This window comes from Miscanthus floridulus, chromosome 18 (genome assembly GCF_019320115.1).
Source record: "Miscanthus floridulus cultivar M001 chromosome 18, ASM1932011v1, whole genome shotgun sequence".
Lineage (NCBI taxonomy): Eukaryota > Viridiplantae > Streptophyta > Magnoliopsida > Poales > Poaceae > Miscanthus > Miscanthus floridulus.
In genome coordinates, this window is record NC_089597.1 from 9,804,380 (window position 1) to 9,825,880 (window position 21,501).

Here is a 21,501-nt window from a genome sequence, read left to right on the forward strand (position 1 = left end):
TTGACAGACACATTTTAAATTCGTGTTTTAGTCGTGTGCAAACTGCATTCAACATAACAGCAATCAGTTACAAAATCTCTCAGCAATTTCTGCTTGATCTGGCTGCAGTTTGTCTCCAGTCTACATCACAAATTTGGGCTACAGATCCTCCACTTATTTTCGCCTTTTGGTTCGTACAACTCACTATTTTTTTTATCTGAAAACTACCTCGACCCGACTTCTCGCCTACCAAAAAATAATGGTGATCACCTTCGTCCCATGGGGCAACTGCGGCTTGGACATATCATCTCATCAGTATCCATAGCCTGGGCATGGCAGACACAGCAAACGGTTAGAACATGCAACGGATGTGGAAAGAACTAGCATCAATGGCAGTGTCAGTTACCAGAGTTGTCCATTGGGTTAGCGAGGGGCGCGGCCTCCGGCTCCTTGATGTCGACGACCACGACATCTGATGTCAGGAAGGTCTTGGCTACCGACGCGGCGTGCTCCAAGCAGCATCTCACCACCTGCGACAGTTCATGGCGGTTTGAGGTTTTATTCCTCTAAAAGAAGTTACCAAAGACCGGTTGGGAAAAGAGATGTAACAATCATAGCGCCAACATCGTGCAAGGACTGCTGTTTTCAGTTTTACCGGCTATTGCTGCTACTTTACCTTTGGCAGTTCTCAAGTTCTTTTAGATCCATTTGAGGTTAGGTTACATTAAAGAATTGTGCTATGAGCTAAAGGTAATGAACTCGACAAATTGGTTATGACAATGAAGCACAATGGTAGGGAACAAGCATTGATGACTGAAGTTGCAAGATCAACCAACTACTAGTATTCCAGCAGACAGATAGGAAAGCCATAGGGCTAGGGCCACAAACCTTGGTGGGGTCAATGATACCAGCAGCCATCAAGTCCTCGTACTGTCCAGTAGCAGCATTGTAACCATACTTGAAGTTATCGTTAGAAAGGACCTGGTGCAGCAAACATTTTACATAAGATTCAGATCCATGCCGTGAACTCATGCGTGAGATTTTCGGCAACAAACTGTACCTTCTCAGTGACAACACTGCCATTGACACCAGCGTTTTTAGCAATCAATTTAAGTGGGTAGCTCAGGGCCCTCCTTACTATTTCAGCTCCAACCTAATGACAGTTCAGCATGTCAGTTCGGAATGCCCAATGGTTCAAGTATAGCAAGGCTGTGCTCTGTAGCCTCCTCCTTCAAATGAATTAAGGGATTACTGATTATGTTTTCACCTTCTGCTCATCGTTCTCCAGTGTATCCTTGATGGCATCGACTTTAGCTGCAAGCCGCAAAAGAGTGCACCCTCCACCAACAACAATACCTTCCTCGACGGCAGCCTGTGAAGAGAAAGAAGCAATTTTAGTGATATGTAACCAAAAGAAAAATCGGCAGAAAATGCAGAATGCTTCAGGAAAGAATATGGACTAATTCTTACTTCCTCCAATCACAAATATAAGCCCATCTAGGTCTTTTGTAAGTAAACTATCTAAACATTAACCATGGTCCATATAATATCAAAAAATTTACATAGATTGACAACAAAATTCGTCTATTGTGAAAACTACTTTTTCAATGTATGTTTTTTTTTTCAATTCAAGATTATATATTATTATACATTTTGCCTGTCAAAGTTACAAAGGTTGGACTTAGAACAAACCTAGATCAGAGGAAGTATTCCTCATGAAACAAATACAAATCTGGCAGCACAAAATGGTTAATAACTCTGACAACTTACCTTAGTTGCATTTAGCGCATCCTCAACTCTCAACTTCTTCTCTTTTAGTTCAGTTTCTGTTTGTGCTCCCACCTGTCAGGCAACACCAGACATGAATTACAGCTATCCACCATACTTACAACACTGAATCGATGATAATAACGTTGAACAAATAACACAAACTTTGTGATCCATGTACTTGATAATACCTGAATGACAGCAACACCACCAGCAAGCTTTGCTATCCTCTCATTGAGTTTTTCCTTTTCGTATTCTTGTTCTGCTGCCTGCAAATTAGGTTGATAAAAACAGAGTTTCAGACTTTCACCTGAGCAGTAAGTCAAATGAGCAAAGAGAACAGGAAAAGGTCAGACCTCAATCAGATTTTTAATCTGCGCAACCCTTTTAGTCACTTCTTCCTGGGTGCTGCCGTCACCAACAATTGTTGTCGACTCTTTGGTAAGAACAACCTTTGCAGCTGTTCCAAGGACTGATTTGTCAGCCTTGTCAAGTGACAGCCCAACTTCATCTCTGATTACAGTTGCTGCAGACACGAAGAATGCTTATAAATAAGGAGCATAGATGATCATAAGGATGCTCTAGAACAGAAGTTTAGCTGACCTCCAGTAAGGATGGCAATATCATCCAAGTACTGAGTCTTGCGCTCTCCAAAACCAGGGGCTTTGATGGCAGCAATCTTCAATGATCCTCTAAGCTTGTTGACAACAAGGGTAGCAAGAGCCTCCTGCTCAATATCCTCAGCAATTATCAGGATTGGGTATGCACCTCTGATGGCTTCTTCCAAAACGTTGATAAGATCCCTTGCGTTGGTGATCTTCTTGTCAACCAAAAGCAGCTGAACAATGAAGATGAAAGACAGTAGCATTAATAGTCTGAAACAGGAAAGCAATAAACAGGCAAAAAAATCAAATTGATATCTCAGATTTCCCATGTTACCTTGCAGTTCTCGTACTCGGCAGACATTTTCTCACTGTCTGTTACAAAGTACGGAGAGATATAACCACGGTCAAACTGCATTCCCTCCACAACATAGAGAAAGTTCTCAGAACTCCTCCCCTCTTCAAGGGTAACCACACCCTTCCGACCAACCTTGCTCATGGCCTCTGCTATCATGTTACCGATTTCATAGTTGTTGCCAGCACTAACTGCAGCAACATCTGCAAGCTCACTATCTTCAACATCCTTAGACAACTTACGTAGTTCTTCAACTAGTGCTTTCGCTGTTTTCTCGATACCACGAGTAATCTGGACAGGATTAGCACCAGCTGCCACAACCTGGAAAAGAGAGTATTTAGCTTCGAAAACAATAATTCAACATTCAATACAAGTAGCAACAAATTTCAGCTAGTGGCACACCTTAACACCCTCAGCAATCAGTCCCTGAGCAAGGACCACGGAGGTGGTTGTCCCATCTCCAGCTAGATCATTGGTCTTAGCTGCAGCTTGCCTGACCAATTTAGCTCCAATGTTTTCCACAGGGTCCTCCAGCTCAACCTACAGAATAACAATTATTACTTAAGTGCAACATGAACTTAAAAAAAATGATACTACTAGCATGATGACCCATAAACCTTCAGAACAGACTCAATTCATTAACAAAAATCAATATTTTTGCAACAATCATTATGACATTATGGTAAAAATTAAATGGTGCATCATCAATATTGTATATACAACATTTAACAAGTATATGTTTATGTTGATCTTCTAAAGTTTATGCATTAAATGGGTCATAAGAATATGACCTGCAAAACACATATGACAAGAATGAAAAAAATTGACAGCGTTATGTAATTTACCAGCTAGCAAGAAAATTCTAGGTGCAACCATGATAACATTGCACTGTACCTCTCTTGCAACTGTAACACCATCGTTAACAATCCTAGGAGAGCCATACTTGCTCTCCAAAACGACATTCCTTCCCTTTGGTCCGAGTGTAACTCCAACTAGGTCTGCAAGCTTATTGACTCCAGTCTGAAATATAGAGAAAACCGATTAGCGCCTGGTTAAGGGTCAACAGCACATTGTCATATCATAAATAAAAAGAGCGGCAGATGATAAATGTGAAGCTCACCTGGAGCTTCTTGATAGCTGAGCCATCCTTGTTGAAGTACAGCTCCTTGGCTGCTTTTACTCTGAAGTTAGTCCTCCTCTGAAGGCGCACATTCTTCCCTGTTGGAGCAGCCATAAGGCCAACTGTAGAAGTGGCACCGAATGTCGAAGCCATGTCTACATGTGCAGCAGGAGTCACATTAGCATGAGAAAACAATTGAAGCAAACATATAATCCATAACCTGACCATGTCGCAAGCATGAACTAACAGAAGCACATTTTTTTTTTAATTTACTGAACAATAGAACGCAGCATCCTTTGCCTTCACTGCATGTAATGAGGTATCAATACCTAACCAAATTGCATGGTGGATTACACACTGCTGCGGACAGACGCTACCTCTGATGCAAATGGAAAGGACACACACACATACACACTGACGCACATGACCTCAGAACTTCAAATTCAGATGCTATTCACACACTCCAGCAATTTTGCCAGCTTGTGTAACAATTTAATGGTAGCCTAACATACATACATACAATTGCTGGAATTTTCGTTTTTACACTACCCAAGTGGCAATGCACAAAGCATGTACATATACAGTGTCAGGCAAATGGAACAGGTGAATCCCAATCCACCCCACCAACAGTCAATCCACTGATTGAGCATGAACCGTAGAAACCTCTAAAACGCCATGTTTTAGAATTGAAACTAATGTGGCAATTCCATCAAGCTAACAACAGCAGCACGTCGCACGAGTACAGACCCCGCGAGATTCACGAGCCCCAAGCCCCCAAAACTGCCCACAGCATTTGGGTGAAACTAGCTCTAGACAGCAACACCTCCATCCCCATCCCAAACCTACTCGCCACCAATCCAATCTATCTATCTACACGGACGAACACGAACCACCTCGCGACGAAACCCATGACCCACCGAACTGGAGCTGCGCGGGAATCCAGTTCCAGCTCCACCGAATCATCAGACCACGGCAGCTAAACCCCCCGAGAGCGCGGAGGGCCTCGAATTAGAGGGGGCGGGGAAGGAGCGCGGGAGCTCGGGCTGGGGACTCACCTTGCCGCGCTTGCGGATGGATTGGAGCCGGGGGATCGCGGAGGCGGAGGAGAGGATAAGGCTGGCGGCCTCGGGAGGGGGGCTCGGGTTGGGGTTGGGGTCGCAGCTGCGTGTTGCGAGGGGCGGGGTAGAGGCGGAAGGGATGAGGTGTTAAATAACATACCGCGCCAGGGTTTAGCAGCCTCGACCGCTGTGGAAGTGTCTAGAAGCGAAGCAGCACCACAATGCGTTTTTCTTTCTTTGATTGATTGAATGGGCCAAGATGAAGGTATGGCCTGCCTGCTCACTAACTAATAATAAAGCTTGGGCCTGGGCTGAGAAGCTACAGACGGCGACAAAAGATAAAATTTAAAAAGTAAACGCCGTTGCCGGGGATCGAACCCGGGTCACCCGCGTGACAGGCGGGAATACTCACCACTATACTACAACGACCTGGATGCTAGGGTGCACTGGCTATGCATAGATATCGGATGTAATTCCTTCGTTTGAGATTGTGCGAAGCCAACAGCTCGAAAGCTAGCATTGACCACCAAAATCATTTGTTTTTAGTTGGGCTTGCCATTATTATTATTTTTAGTTGGGCAAGAGTTAGAAGTCAAACAAGCATGCCCTATAAAGTTGTGTTTTTATGTGTTTAAGTTCCAATCTGTTTGAAACCGATACACAAGTGCATTTGTTTTTTTTGGACAATGTAGTTTATGAAAAATATGACTATGTTATATTTTATAGATACATAGACGTATATTAGAGTCAAAGTAGCAGCTAGGTTTTAAAAACCACTAACTTCAAACGACTTAAGAGCACAAAAAAATTATGACTAGAGTAGTATGTGCCAAACATGTTTTTACACTACCTTTTTAATATACATAGAGGACAGTGTTTGTGTGCGTGTGCGTGCAGGCCCGGCCCTGGGGCAGGGCGAGAGGGGCAGCCGTCCCAAGTCCAGGGAGCCCATGGGCCCCTCTCGGCCTCCCCAGATATTGTATGCATACATTCAGCGTATCTCAGCCCAGTAAGGGCCCGCAGCAGCGACTCGTCTCCGTGGTCCGTGCGATTCGGCACGAGCGCGACGGCGCTGTTCGACTTTCTCTCATCCTCTCTCCTCTGCATCGACTGCGAGTTGCCGGCTAGCTAGGGACGTCCGCACGACGTACGGCCGCATAGGGCGAGGGCAACTCGGCAACGGCGCTTCCAGCACCAGCAGGCAAGCGGTAGCCACCAGGTATCTCTGTCTATGATCCCTAATCATCTCTAATCATGTACAACCGACGCTGCCCTACTTTATGTAATTATATATTTATGTTGAATCTGATAGTGTTTTTGTGATTGATTACTCAGTGATTCAGAGACCCGGACGGATGGACATCATTTGAGATTTGCAAAAATTGCGATTTAATTGAGTATTCAAATATTCAATCTGCTAGCCACTTGACTCCCTAAGGTGATTGTTTAATCTTTGTGAATTCTCTCTTTATATAATTGTTTAATCTTTAACTAATTATTTCTCTAAATTTTAACAGTACCATATCATCAATAAAGTATGCTTCTGTTAATAATAAAATAAAGAAGAACAGACGAATAGATAATTTGATATAATCACATAGCTCTTCACAAGAGAGGTTAAATGGATTGACAACATTATGCATTGAGAAACAATTATTGAATGAGATTGATATTGACACCATCAACAATGACTTCGCATCGAGGAATGTTAGAAGAAAATTTTCAGGTAGTTTAATAAATATACAAATTATTTCATATGAATATTGCGTTTGCATTCAGCTAACCACTTACTAGTAACGTTGTGTATATATGTGTATATATACTAGCAATGAATAGTACTAGTAGTATATTGTTATGTTTATATAAATAGCCCAAAATTTCAGTTTCGTTCTAGGCCATACAAACTCAGGACCGGTCCCTGTGTGCGTGTGCGTGTAGGAGTGGCCAAGTGGCGCGTATGTCACTAGAGTGAGCTCTGTTATAACAACCTGGAACTGGTGATATGACGACACCAGAACTAGATCTACATTGATGGTCGACTAGCATATCAGAATCTAAATGTATTACATTTGGGATTTGTGTTTTTTTTTGTTCACGATAATTCTCAATAACTTTTACTAAAATTTGTGATCCTAGAGTATTTATATTTATCCAATTTCAATGAAATTTAGGCAACCATGCCCGTGTTTTCTTCTGAATTTAAACATAGTTTTCTCCCAAATTCTTTCTTACTTCATGTCCAAGCTCCTATAACAGCTTGATGTGTACAAATTCAAGAAACTAGTTGCACCTTATTAGGACATTATGCAATTTTGCTTTAAACTCTCGGATCATTTTGCAATAAAGATGTCGATTTTGTAGTAAGCACTATAACGAATCACTGACAAGATATAATATAAGTAAACATATCCTGACATACTTGTAATTAACATTCGATTTTGTTGTGACAGTTACTAGCTAGCCTGAATAGATATTTATTACTTGGAGTTTGAAACTACAAATCCATGAGGACAAGCCACAACTATGTTTTTTTTATCGCTGTATGTCACCACAGCTATATATTGGCCTTGAAAATAGGCTTGTAGATGAAGACACCATGGTCAAACCATATAGGTTAAGCGTAGCTAATTAGGCTTGGGCTAAAAGGCCGTCTGAGAGGAAGAATCACAGTGGCGCCTAAACCGTGGCTAAGCACAACCAAAATTGAGCCTCGCTCTAAATGAGAAAGAACTCAAATATAAACAGGCCGACATACGGGCATTTGACACAAACAACTAGGTTATAATGAAAAGTAGACCCCATTCCCGGCGATGATCTTCAGAGTTATTAAGATCGGTACATGCAGTGCAGGGCAGAGCAATGCAAGTAGAGAGACTAGCATGTAAAATGCATGTAAGAGAGGGACGGACGGAACCACACACCAATCGGTACTTGATGGAGACTGGAGAGGGATCACCAATGCAACATACACACCTCGGCGGAGACGATTATGTACAGCCAGGAAGATGAAACAGAGGAGCAGCACCGCCACCTAGTTCTTGGTGGCTATACCGTTCATCTGCTGTGCGGCGGATCGGAGGTCGGACAGCCGGGGAGATTTGAGGGACACACCATCGCCGGACGGGGATGGAGGACTATAGGAGGTGAGAGGGATGGATGTTAGGAAGGAGGTGTTTTACCGATGGACCTCTACATCTACACGAATGAGGGCATATTCTTTCTTTAAAAAACTAGAATTTGAGTGGGGGCATATGCCCCCGCTCCTCCTGCTGCTGCTGACGACGACGACTCCGCGCTCGGCTAGTGCACAATGAACGTGCGCATACTGTCATCGCTGCGGCCCGGGCTGTCTCCGCTGCTGCTAGCAGCGCGGAGGCCACCGAGCTCCACCTCCAGTTGGTACCGACGACGACGAGAACTGCAACGACGGCGACTGCGATTGCAGCTCCGACTATGATGACGACTTTATCTTCCTTCGTGAATGCTGCGCTGGTACTATCTTGATCTTGCATATGCATAGATGCCGTCGGCGCTGGTGCCTCCATCTCCCTCATCCGCTCCCTCTCCTCGGCGTGTGCTCATGCTCGCCTCCTAGCTTAGCTCTGAGAAAGCAGTGTGCTATTATAGAGGAGCATGCACTGTACAACACATGATCACTCGCTATATTGACAACTATATTTATCACCCCAGCCAGCTAGAGATCTCTTAGTGCTCGAGAAAATCATGGTTGTGGGATACCAAACTTATGAATAGAGGCAAATTGGAAAGAAAAAATTGATTAGTGCTAATTAGAATATAGTGTTCCTAGCTTGTTAATATGAGTAGTAAATACTGCATCCATTTTTCTTTTCTGACCCTATTTTATTTAGTTAGGACAAATAGATATGATTCGTCTATTAACATTTCATTTACATGACATGTGATCCAAAAGTATAGTCATATGCAAGTATTTTTTTAATACGAGCCTATTAACACCAATTTTGTGTCACATAAATTATGTATCACTCTGCCATCCTTAAATATTTCTAGAAAATTTATGTATCACACCCAAAATTTGAGTGGGGGCACGTGCCCCACTCCTTGTGTACTGGGTCCGCCTTTAGTCGTACTGCTGTTGTCGCCGACTATATTTAACTTTATTATTTATTTAAGGAAAAAGTCTATTTTTGGCCCTCCAACTATGGCTGCAGTTTGTTTCTAGCCCTCTAACTCGAAAACCAGATACGCGCAGTTTTTTAAATCTCTAAACCACTTAAAATTGGCCCTAGACACGACGCGACTACGGTTTCTGCCCAGTCAACCAACCACGACCGCTGTATCGGCCCACAGATTAAACTAAATGTGGACTCCGCCTGCACTCGTCGTCCTCAGCTAGCTCGCCAGGACGGCTGATGGGCGTGTTAAAGTGTTTAATGCGACGACAGGGACAAAGGCGCGCTGATAAGATGCGCATGATCGAGAATTTGGGCAAGGCTTCATCATTCTTTGTGTGCCAGTACATTATGATTTTTCTAAGTTTTTTACAACCAAATGTTTTTGCTGCTTCAACACAAGCAGGACGATCTATTTGATTCCAGCTGCAATTGACAGAACCACACCGAGCTGCTATATGCTGCAGCGTCCTCCCTCCCATGCCATCAGGCTCCGTCCAATAGTTTTTTAATCTACATTTTAGTTTGTATCCCTTAGCGCTGCAGCGAGATAGATCATCAAAATAGAGAGAGAGTTTATGCAGGCTACCCATTCAGTTAATCATCATGCTCAGTTTCATCTGCATTTTAGTCTGCATACCTTAACTGCAGTGAGATCATCAAAAAAGGAAAGATGGTTTAGGCAGCACCCATTGAGTTAATTTTTTTTTGTGTTGCCTTCCACTTATTGGCTTTCCTGACGGGTGCTGCCATCGTATCGAGGAAGACTCTCACTGTTCCACAAGGGCGTCCTCAATGGTAATTTAGCTAGCTAGACGAGACTTAGAAATAATAAAAAATGAACACTTTAATGTAGGGTTATGTGAGCTGTGAGAGAATTGTTTCCAGGAGATCGTGCTAGACTAGCTATTTGGGAGTCGCTAACTATTTGATTTCTCTCCTTGATAGCCAATAAAATTTTTCCTAGACTAGCTATTTGGAAACCATCGGAGGCGGTCTAAAACTGGTTTGGTCAGTGCTTATATATAGCAGTGATAGCAGTAAATTATTGGTTGTCTGATGCCGGCTGTCTTTGGGGAATAGAACCGTGTTGGTAAAATGCATGGTTTCAGCGTGCCAGTTTGGTTAGTGCTTAAGCAATGATGTTTATCTCAATTAGCGCCTGGATACTTTTCTAAATTGTTATGGTTCTGTATCCTTAATCCTAGGATTGCTGATTTTTACGCCCAGCAAATACGAATGTACCTTATGCTCCGCTTTTCTTGCTCGTACCAAGCATCATCTCTCTCTCTCTCTCTATAGGCTTTTGAAATCGTGGGATGGCACGCCCTTGCCGGCTGCAAAATTCGTCCGGGAAACTCATGCCCCAAGACGTGTTCAGTTCTTCATGTGTTGGCTGTTGGGTCCAAGGCAGGATCCCGAGCAGGTCCAATCTCCTGAAAAAGCATGTTGCGATCTGTGAAGTATGTCAGTAAGCTGAGGAGACAGCAGATCATGTGATCCTTGGGTGCCCGTTTGCATGTGAATTCTGGGATAAAATCGGCCTGCCCTTGCCTTCTCTCAGTTCCGGGGCGATAAGTAACATCCATGGAGTCCAATGTCCGCACAACATTCCTCGAAAACATTTCGCGATATTCATAGCTCTCTGTTGTCGGCAGCTTCGGAAACGCAGAAATGGGGTGGTTTTCAGATCAGAAATGGCTGGACATCGCCAAATGTTAGCATCCTGTGTTTCCGACGCAGTGCTCTGGAAACTGACTAGCTGAGATTGCCCCCAAAGAAAGATAAGGGATATTGCAGACCTATGGGTTGGTGTTTTTACGAATGCTATGTAATTGCTCTGTAAACGCTCTGAGAAAGTTTCTTCCCTTCCTTCCTCCTATTATGATCACGCCGTGAACAAATGATGTAATCTTAAATATTCATGCCAGTTTGGCACTAAGCAATGGAAATGCAGGTGAACTTGTCAAAAAAAAGAAAAAAGAAAAAAAGATATCTCAGCTACTGAATTCAGTAGACTGTCTTTAAAATGTGCAGGGCCAAGACACAGTTTAAAAGCACATTGCTACAAGAAGACAAGGGATTCAATAGACAAAACACTTGCTACAAGAAGACAATGGATTAATATACTATTATTTATCAGTTTCACAGAGACAATGGATTAATACATTGGTACAGTTCTCAAGCAAGCCTGACTCTACAACTGCATCAGCAACGTCGTTTGAATCGCCTACCTCCAGCTCCACTACGCCTGTAACTCCGACAGCGAGGCCCAGCACTTCATCATCAAAGAAAAAACTCAACAGAGAAAAAATTTCATATTCATTAGTTTTTCCAGAGCAGTAACACCACAGCCCGATCCACGCCGGGTGAGAGAAAAATCTCCACCCGGACCTCGCCTCGAGTGGTCCTCCTCGCGCCGCCGCCTCTCGCCGTCGTGCAGCTCCTCGGTCGATCCAGGTGGCAAGTCCCCTCCTCCATCTCCTCCTCGACGTCATCTCATTTCCCTTCCCCTTCTCCTCATCCATTTTTTGTTGCTAGTGTTCCACGCCGGCGGCGGCTGCTGCTCCCACGCCGGCCTCAGTCGCCTTCTTCCAGGTGCATCTCTCCTCCTCCACCTTCCACCCCTAAATGTTTCTATCTTGATGTGTTCTCCTATCGAAACATTTTGGTTGTACATATGTTCTAGTCAGTTTAGTCTTACTGAATGCCAACATGTTAATTGGTAAGCTCTCAATTACAGCGAGCCGAGGTCATTCACTCATTTGTGGTTGCGAGTTTTGCGACTCAGGGCACGGTTGGAGCCGGTGATTTGTGTGTGTGTTCAACCCGTTGTATGCCAACGGCAACTCGCCGTCGTGGCCTTCGGGTCGTGTATCTATTTCTCTAACTTCCCTTAATGAAGCACGTGCTACACGCTTTCTAAAAAAAAAGTTTTGTGACTCAGTATTACGAAGGATTGTGTGAGTTTTGTCTTGAATTTTGTTTGAGCAGCATATAATATAGCTCATAGTCATAGTTTCTGCCTGCTACATGCATGATACACTACCGACCTCGTTTTCACTTCAATATATCTTTCCCCCAATCGACCTTAGCACTGGAAGATCTTGGATGGCGCTAGAGTTTGCAGTGAAGACTTGCAGAGTGTCTTTAAACTGCTTTAACGCTTTAGCCAATTACTAGCTACACTTTCCGAATTTCCCAACAAGTTTGAGTTTCAGTGTTGATAACTTATATGACAGAGAAAACAAGCGTCATCAAAAAAAAAAAAAAAAAAAAAAAAAACTGCTCCGACCTCCGGTCATCTTTATATGACGTTTTGGACAGCAGAGTAGTAGAACTGCAACCAAACCAAAATGGCTGTCAGAAACGTCATTCAAAGTTGACTGGAGGGAGTATACATGAGTCTAATTCATTGGGCAAAGTTGACTGGTGGAGCACAACTTAGTATTTCTCAATTTTTTGAATAATTACCCTATTTCTAAGATAGACAGGCTGCAACTCAATTTTTTTCCATAAAGTACTTGATGTATATATGCCCAGCTTTGATAAAAACTCTGTTTTTGAACTTTCCAGGTTAGAAGAAAGAAGGTGCAAGAAGGAGAAGCTGCTCGTCGACCTCTACCCAATGTTTTCAGATCGGACGACTAATCACGATTAATCACGTTTAGTCGTCTTTATCGTAACCAGGTGCTCGATAAGGGCTCTCGATTAGTTTAGACCGATTAGAAAACTTATCGTCCGATAAGTTGCGACTAATCACGATTAGTCGTCCGATCAGACTAGCCGGACGACTAGTTCGGGAGAGGGAGAATTTGGCCCAGCTAAAGAATTCGGCCCACCTTTAGCTAGCCCATTAGGGTAAGAAGAAGAGTGAGCGAGTGACTGAGTGACGGCACATTTCCAGCTCCCGCTGCTCTCTGCCTCTCTCTCGCAGCCGCCGGCGGCCTGCCTCTGGATCTCCCTCGCCGGCGTCCGCAGCTCCGGCCGCGCCCCTCGCTGGTGTCCGCAGCTCCGCCCGCACGTCCGTCCGCAGCAGCTCGCCCGTCCGTCCGTCCGTCCGCAGCTCCGTCCGAGCAGCAGCTCCGTCCGTCCGTCCGCAGCAGCTCCGCCCGCTCCGTCCGAGCAGCTCCGCCCTTCCGTCCGTCCGAGCAGCTCCGCCCGCCGTCCGTCCGTCCGTCCGCAGCAGCTCCGCCCGCAGCTGCTCCGCCCGCAGCTGCTCCGTCCGAGCAGCAGCTCCGTCCGTCCGTCCGCAGCAGCTCCGCCCGTCCGTCCGTCCGAGCAGCTCCGCCAGCAGCAGCTCCGTCCGTCCGTCCGCAGCAGCTCCGCCCGCAGCTCCGCCAGCGCCTCCACCTTCGCTCGCTCCTGTCTCCTCCCTTGCTGGGACCCAGTAGCTCCGCCCGCCTCTGAGGCTCCTTCCTCGACGCCTGGAGGACGGACACGGGAGGCCTCAAGCATCAAGATGAGCCACCAGTCCCACCACTCTGCCTCCTCTGAAGGTTATTGTCTCTGTCTGCTACTCCGCTGCTGTGTATTGCATGTTGCCACCAATTTGTGACACATTTGTGTGGCTGTGCCGCTCTGCAGAGGATGCTCGACGGCGTGCAGTTGTTGAGGTAATTCTACCTGAGAATGAAGCTGTCTCAGGAGGGGCTGCCTCAGCGTCGTCAGCTGCTCCAACTGAAGCATCTCTGATAGCTCAAGCGTTAGCTAAATTGCCGCCAGATCTTGCTGCCATGGCTGAAGATAAGAAGAGGAAGGCAAAATCATCAGATCCTGGATGGAAATATGGGTTTTGGCCAGACATAGGGAAGAAAGAGTTCATCCAATGTATTTTCTGCAAAAAGGTTGTCCCTTCAGGCATTAAAAGGTTCAAGCAACACCTTGCTGGGGGCTATTCTGATGCAGTGAAATGTGGTGAAGCACCTGAACTAGTTAGGCGTGAGATGAATGGTTACTTGGTCACAAGGTCAAGGACTCAGGTGCAGGTACCTGCGGGCACTGGGGTGGAGACAGAAACAGAAGAAGATGGAGGTGGTGCTTCTGCTGCTGCTGAAAATGAACCAAATGCTGGGACAAAGTCAAACCAAGTTCCAAGTTCTGGGACAAAATCAAAGCAAGCAAAAAAGATAGCTCAAGCATCAATCACGAACTTTGTGGTTTCTGCTCCACCAAAACCTCAAACACAGAAGCATTCCAAGTCAGTGAGTTCTTTGCTTTGCAAGAGTCTAGAAGAAGTGGTTGCAGAAAGGCACAAGTCCAAGATGTCACAGCCCACTCTTGAGTACTCCACAAAGAGCAAGGAAGCAAAGCAAATTGTAGATGACCATGTGGCTGATTTTTTTATGAGAATGGAATACCATTGAATGCTATTAACTCAAGAAGCTGGGAGATTATGCTTGAGTCCATTGGGCAATATGGTCCTGGGTATCGCTCACCTTCATACCATGAGATTAGGAATCCACTACTTGATAGGGCAGTGAACAAGACAGAGGAGTTGAGAAAGAAGCATGAGGACGCTTGGAAGGAATATGGCTGCACAATCATGTCAGATGGATGGACTGACACTAGCCACCGTCATCTCATCAACTTTCTTGCGAATAGCCCAGCTGGAACATTCTTCTTAGGTTCAGTTGACGCTTCAAGTGAGATAGCCAATGCTTCTATGTTAGCAGACTTGTTAGAGAAACAAATTGACAAGGTTGGGAAGGAGTATGTGGTGCAAATTGTCACAGATAATGGATCAAACTACAAGGCTGCTGGAAGAATTCTTATGGAGAGGATCCCAACTTTGTTTTGGACACCATGTGCTGCCCACTGTTTGGATTTGATGATGGAGGACATTGGGAAGATACCTGAGTTTAGCTCTTGCATTAATTCGGCTAAGAAGGTGTGTAGGTTTCTCTACAAGCATGGGAGAATTCTGGATCTTATGCGAGAAAAGATTGGTGGTGATCTTGTGAGGCCTGCTGTTACTCGCTTTGCTACTTCCTATCTCACATTAGCAAGCATGCATAAGAACAAACAGGGGCTGAGGAGTTTGTTTGTGAGTGAGGAATGGCATTCCAACAGCTTGTCAAAAAGTGCTGAAGGGCGGCAGGCTGAGAACACAATCCTTTCCATACCATTTTGGACAAAAGTGGAGTACTGTATAAAAGCAACACAACCCCTTCTCATCGCTATGAGGATAGCAGATGGTGATGAAACACCAGCAGCTCCTGAGATAATGGCAGCAATGGATGTTGCAAAGAAGACCATCAAGGAAACTTTGCGAGACAAATCATCATTACTGAATGATGTAATGGAATGCTATGACAAGAGATGGGAGAACCAGATGGAGCAAAAACTATATGGAGCAGCCCTCTTCTTGAATCCTGGAAAGTACTTTGCCATAAAGGAAAAGGATAGGAGACAAGCTACAAAGCTAAGATGCATGTTTAATGACATTATATGGAAGATGGTGCCTGATGAGAGTGAAGCGAGGAAAATAAGCAAGCAAGCTGATGATTATGACAGGGCTGAGGGTGAATGTTTCTCAAAGAGATTAGCAATAGTAGAGAGAAATAGCAAAAATCCTAGTAAGTAATGAGCAGTTCAGCAGTCAACACTTTCTTTTAATTAAGCTATAATTCTCTATGTGATGAGCTACTGATTATATTATTGTTTTGCTTGTAATCTACAACTACAGTTCTATGGTGGGATGCTTTTGGTGGCCTTGCATTCGAGCTACAGAGTTTAGCAAAACGAATTGTAAGCCTCTGCTGTTCGGCGTCTGGTTGTGAGCGCAACTGGAGCGCTTTTGCTCATGTAAGTGCAATTTCTATGGCTGCAGGTGCATGCTAATGCATTCTTATATGCTGCAGCCATCTAATGAATTTGCTCCTATTTTCTATGGCTGCAGGTGCATACTAAAAAGAGGAACCGTTTGGAGCACATTAGGTTGAATAAGTTGGTATTTGTTAGCTACAATCGTAAGATGGCATTCAGGTTTCAGAAAATTCGTGAGCTCGGTTCTAAAGGCAAGAAATCCAACCCATTGCTGCTAGAAGAGTTTCAATGGGAAAATGAGTGGGTAGACATCAACTGTGACCCAGTTCATGCATCTAATGGCAGTGATATGCTTTGGACACATGTTGATGAAGCTGTTGGTGCAACCGACCAGCTTAGAGGCCGCAATTTGCCTAGGGCTGCTGCTGCTCGTGCGAGGAATACTGTCACCCGCACATATGGGAGGAATAACAAAAGGAAGTGTCCAAGTCCAAGGTCAGATACACCAGCAACTGAAAGCAGTGATCATGAAGAAGAGGAAAACAGAGTTGCACCAGAACAACCACAAGGTGCAAGTGCAACAGATGAAGAAATGGAGGACCAGGGAGGGGAGGAAGACTCAGGCGGACCTGCAACAAATGATGGAAATGAAGACTTCCATGTGGACGCAGATTTACTTCTCTAGATGGCTAAATTGCTGGTTCTATGGATCAGTGGACTGGATGTTGTGTACTGCTAGTTTACTTATGGCTGAATTGCTAGTTTACTTATGTTGTGTACTGCTGTGCACAGTGTGCACTGTGCTAAACTGCTGTTAGTTCCTATTTGTTACATTTGTGTACTTGGTTAAGTTGTTTTCCCATGCTCTACTGTCTACTACTCTTGTACATTTTCTTTAGTCTTTACAGTTTTGTTTTTCTGCTATTTTGCCTATTTAACTGATTATCTTCTTTCTTTGTAATTTCAGATTCAGAGTTTCAGAGTTCAGACATCAGCAAGCGGCAGCAAGCAGCTAGTTTTTCTTTGGTCAGAGCAGTTTCAGAGTTCAGACATCAGATTCAGCAAGCAGCAGCAAGCAGCAGCTAGTTTTTCTTTGGTCAGCAGTCAGCACTCACCATGACACCATCAGGCATCAGCAAGCAGCAGTTACAGGTAAGTGGCCAAATCACCATGATAATGATTCATTGCAAACATGATTACATGCCAAACTGTGCTTGGTTGCTTGCCTCTAACATTTACCTATTTATTATGGCCATGTTTACATATATTTACATCATATATATAGTATATACATGGTCGATCAGGTCATCTAGGCACAAGGACGACTAAATATCCGACTAGCCGATTAGACCGATTAGGACCGACTAATCGACCCTTATCGATGACTAATCACGATTAGTCGTCTGATCGGTGGTCATACGACTAGCCTCGATAATACGATCTGAAAACATTGCCTCTACCCCAAGAAAACTGGATTGTGCCGCCTGACCAAGTATCAAGTTCGAATTTGTATATTTTCCTTTTTTTTTATTAGTGACTGATGGATGGTGTGGACTGAATTTTTGCTGTTTGGTAGGAGTATTGCTCCTTTTTCGTGTTATTACTGCTCTGGAAAAACTAATGAATACGTTAATTAGTTCTATGAAATTGATGAATAGCTCATAGATGAAGCAAAGCTGTTGTTGATGCTTCGGTCTTAGGTGGCTGCAGTAAGCTGTTGGGGCTGCATGAATTGAGCAATGTGCTTTTAAACTGTCATCTTGATCCTGCACATTTTAAAGACATAGTCTACTGAATTCAGTAGCTGAGATATCTATTTTCATGTGAACCTCAATCAGGTCCTGTGTTTCTAAATTGTTGGAAGTCCAAACATATCTATTATCTACTATATTTATCTATCCACCTTTCCCGGCACTGCACTGTTGTGGGAGAGGAGAATCTTCTATTCATGAGAGCAGCATGCATGGGAGTGTGTGTGGTGTAGTGTGTGTGGTGTAGTAGTTTCTTTTTCACCTCCCTGGAGGCTGCAAGATGGATGGATGCCTCTGTCCAGACCAGTCCATATTTATCTGAAACTTAGTCTTGCTGCCTTGTTTCAATATTCTATTGCATAGTTGTGACCTTGACTATGAAGGAATGAGAACAATGAAGTGCTTGTGCATAGTATGGAACCCAATTTCTAGAGCATCTATATCATCATTATTTCACAACACATACCAGTGACTTGTTGCAGATTGGTTTGCATTTTGTTTGGTCCATTTACATGTCTAGCATTCAGGTTAGACTTCTAGCTTTCATTAAACCTATATTATTGAACTTTACTGGTGATCCAGGAGGAGGATGCTTTGAAAGCGCCGAAAGCCTGTGTTGTTTTCTTGTTTTCAAGCTTGTGGGAGAATGAGTTTGCGGCAAAGGAGAAGGAAAGAGAGTACTTTAATTATAATTAGCACAAATGGTCCTACGCTGGTGGTATGTCTCTAGTTGTTCAGCTTCACTATAAACTATCCTTTCTTTAAGTAGAGGAGCTCAGGTTCTTAAATTAAATTGTATCATTATGAACCTGTTTGATGGATCTTGCCTGAGAACTACACTGGAAGGTTTGAGCTGTTGGATGGAGCAACTGTTGGATTTGATGATTCATCAGGCTTTGAGATTATTATTGATTTGGTTTGTCAACTCCGCCTATGGTGGGGCGCCTTTGGTGTCCCAGCATAGCAGGTCCCAAGCCCTGGTAAAGGAGGAGGGTTCACAACTGGAACGAGGTTCTTTGCCGAGGGCCAGATACGCTCGGCAAAGAAGCCTTTGCCCTCGGCAAAGGCTTTGCCAAGAGTTGCTCTCGGCAAAGGCCAGTCGGCACAGTACCTCACGGCAAAGGCTACTTTGCCGAGAGCCGCATCTCGGGCTCTCGGCAAAGGATTTGCCGAGGGTTAGCCGGCCGTCGGCAAAAATTTTCGCCGTGACGGCGAGAGGTCACGGTAAAGTTGATCTTTGCCGAGAGCCTTAGCAAGCTCTCGGCAAAGAATTTCTGAATTTTTTTTCCAAAAAACTTTGCCGAGCGTCTGTCAGAAGAGCTCTCGGCAAAGAATATTGACAATTTTTTGTTAGACATTTTTTTGCCGAGAGCTATGGCTCAGCTCTCAGCAAAGGCTTCCTCTTTGCCGAGCGCTATGGTCATGCGCTCGACAAAGCTGGGATTCTGTGTGTTCCAGAATTCCCAGCTTTGCCGAGGGCATGACCATAGCCCTCGACAAAGCCACAGCCAGTTTTAATTTTTTTTTGTTTTTTGCATTTCCAGTCAACAAATAAACATATATATGACATATATATGACATCCACATCACAATAAGCACATCCACATATCAATAACCACATCCACATCACATAATTCACATCCACATCACATAGAAGTCTTGAAGTTCGAAGTCACAAACAAATCTCGACACATAGACAACCACAAGTGTAAAGTTCGACAAGCAACATAAACAAGAGGCATAGGAGGCGCCAAACTGGTCACGGCGATGGTCCGGGCTGAGAAGGCGCCGCGTGCGATCCTGGGGAGTTGACGAGGAGAAGGTTAGGGTCGTTCGATGCCGCCGACTGACGCTACACAAACAAAGAAGATGCAGAACGTGTTAGACAACATAAATAGATAACCAAGCACTACATGTACTTTTTACCACCACCACCACACCACCACCACCACCACCAACCACGCGACACCACCACCACGACCACACCACCACCACCACCACGCCACCACCACACTACTACTACCACCACCAACAAGCACACCACCACCCACCACCACCATCACCACTAGCACTAGGTTTCACTAGGTTTTACTAGGTTTGACATTTAGAGAAACTAAAACATTTGTCATACTCACCGGAGCAGAATCAAGCTAAGGTGGAGGTGTAGCCTGCAGCTGACCGAGCAGGAACTGTGGGATTGTTCCACCTTGGGTCATCGCAAGACCCCGCACGTAGGAGAGCACCTCTGCCAGCTGCCGCTGATCCTGCTCCTGCTTGGCCTCTAAAGCTGCCATCCTCTGCCGCTTGAGCTCCCGCTCGGCCTCCAAAGCTGCCAGCCTCTGCCGCTACTGCTCCCGCTCGGCCTCCATCGCCTGCAGTTGTGCCTGCAACATTTGACGCCAATGTTTCAAGATTGCGGAGCTAAGGTATGTAAAAGTCAAAGAACTAGGAATGGAAGAGAACACTTACCTGGAGTGTCGACACCACGGTCGGGCGCTGGCGTATGGCCGGCATTGAACTTGTGCTCGCTGCTCGGATCTGGTGCAGCGGAGGAATAGAGGTCATGTCGAGGACACCGTCGCCAAGCCAGAACCGCCCGTGCTTCTTGCCTTGCCCCACCCTCATCACGAGTTCTGGATCAAGCCGCTCCTCGGTGGTCGGGTCGTAGTCTGGCCCGTGGACTGACCTTGCCATCTCTGTGTACGCAGAGATGCGAGGGGCAATGCTGGCGTTGGTGAACGACTTGGCAGGGACTTCCGGGGTCCAGTCGGTGGCGGCCGTCGCCTTGCCCAAGTGGGACAAGGCATATGCCTTGAGGTGACCACAAGGGCGGCCACCATGTGACGCCGACTGCGAGAAAGACAATAACATTGTTAGAGTTGTTGCAGAATTGAGTGTTAGGTTAGAGAAATGGTTTCGCCTTACCCCAGCTTCTGAGAATTCGGAGAGGTTGCGGCTGCCTTGATGGTGTGGTACTCCTTGCATCAGCAAACGGCGCTCGCGTGCTTCATCATGCTCCTTCTTCCAGTCCTGGCTGAGCCACATGTCCACAATCCTCTCCCAGGCATCCGGATGCCGATTGCACCAGTTTGGAATCGCCTACAGGCCATCAAGCAAATGATATATCAGAAGATCAAATTAAGGAAACTTAATCTCAGAAGAAATCAATAGTAATGTTCCGTATTTACCGTAAGGTACTCCTCCTTGGTCAGCACCACCTGTCTTGCCTCATCCTTTTTGATGCTACGCCCTTTGACCTTCGCGTAGTGCCAAATGTGTGCTTGATGACGCGCGTCGTGAATCATGTCCGTGACGCACTTCTTACAAGAAGCGACCGCCACCTGGTACGCCCTGTGCTCCTTGCCCTCCTCGATTCTAAAGAAATCCTGCATAAAGGCGCGAGGTATCAATTACTTATTAGAAGAATGCCCAATGAATACGATGTATCTGTGGCTAAAAGAATACAATGTGTGCCTAAAAGACTTACCGACAGGTCCCTGATGACCCGCTCCACCTTGTTCCTGTATCTGTGGCCACTACGATCCATGGCATCGGCGGCCAATTCATAGTGGTCGAACTGAGTGGCCGGCTCGAACATGTCTGGGCTCACCTCCACCAGGCCAGGGTAGTGCTCCCTGCACAGACCTCCTAGGATGCCATTCACTTTGCGTGCCTTGGCTCCAGTCTCCACAAGTTTCCAGTTCCTGCACAAGTGATTACAAAAAGTATTAGTTTGTATTTTTGATTTTCAACATTTCAAATGAAGAAGTTTCGAGCACATCTTAAGTTACTTACCTATCCCCATAGGGTGTGATCAGCGGGCGGGCCGCTTCAGGTATTGATCGACGCGGGAGCTTCGCGGGACCACACAAGTACACCGTCCACACACCAGAGGAAGTGGATCCCCCTGCAGTTGCCTCGTCCCCTGTAGTCGCCTCATCCCCTAAGGT

General features: G+C 45.2%; 1 protein-coding gene, 1 non-coding gene and 1 pseudogene across 3 annotated transcripts; 1 reads left to right on the forward strand and 2 right to left on the reverse strand.

The window, feature by feature from the left end:
- On the reverse strand, positions 1-4,999 carry LOC136519552 (ruBisCO large subunit-binding protein subunit beta, chloroplastic). Of its 2 annotated transcripts, XR_010774950.1 has the most exons (15): positions 4,879-4,999; positions 3,824-3,978; positions 3,598-3,723; positions 3,106-3,243; positions 2,686-3,024; positions 2,350-2,584; positions 2,103-2,272; positions 1,938-2,015; positions 1,750-1,821; positions 1,247-1,351; positions 1,040-1,132; positions 868-960; positions 386-509; positions 185-305; positions 1-154 (listed from the first exon to the last, which is right to left on the reverse strand). XR_010774950.1 is itself a non-coding variant. In XM_066512941.1 (14 exons), the coding sequence occupies exons 2-14, from the start codon at positions 3,974-3,976 to the stop codon at positions 292-294; spliced, it is 1,740 nt and encodes a 579-aa protein (XP_066369038.1). In that variant the 5' UTR covers positions 3,977-3,978; positions 4,879-4,999; the 3' UTR covers positions 1-291. The 2 variants fall into 2 exon arrangements, 1 of the variants encoding a protein (XP_066369038.1); XM_066512941.1 differs by having other exon boundaries at positions 1-305.
- Positions 5,000-5,238: 239 nt separating this feature from the next.
- Positions 5,239-5,310, reverse strand: TRNAD-GUC (transfer RNA aspartic acid (anticodon GUC)). Its single transcript has one exon. It is a non-coding gene; the product is annotated as a tRNA-Asp (tRNA).
- An 8,040-nt stretch (positions 5,311-13,350) lies between these two features.
- Positions 13,351-17,259, forward strand: LOC136522446 (uncharacterized; annotated as a pseudogene).
- The last annotated feature ends 4,242 nt before the right edge of the window (positions 17,260-21,501 follow it).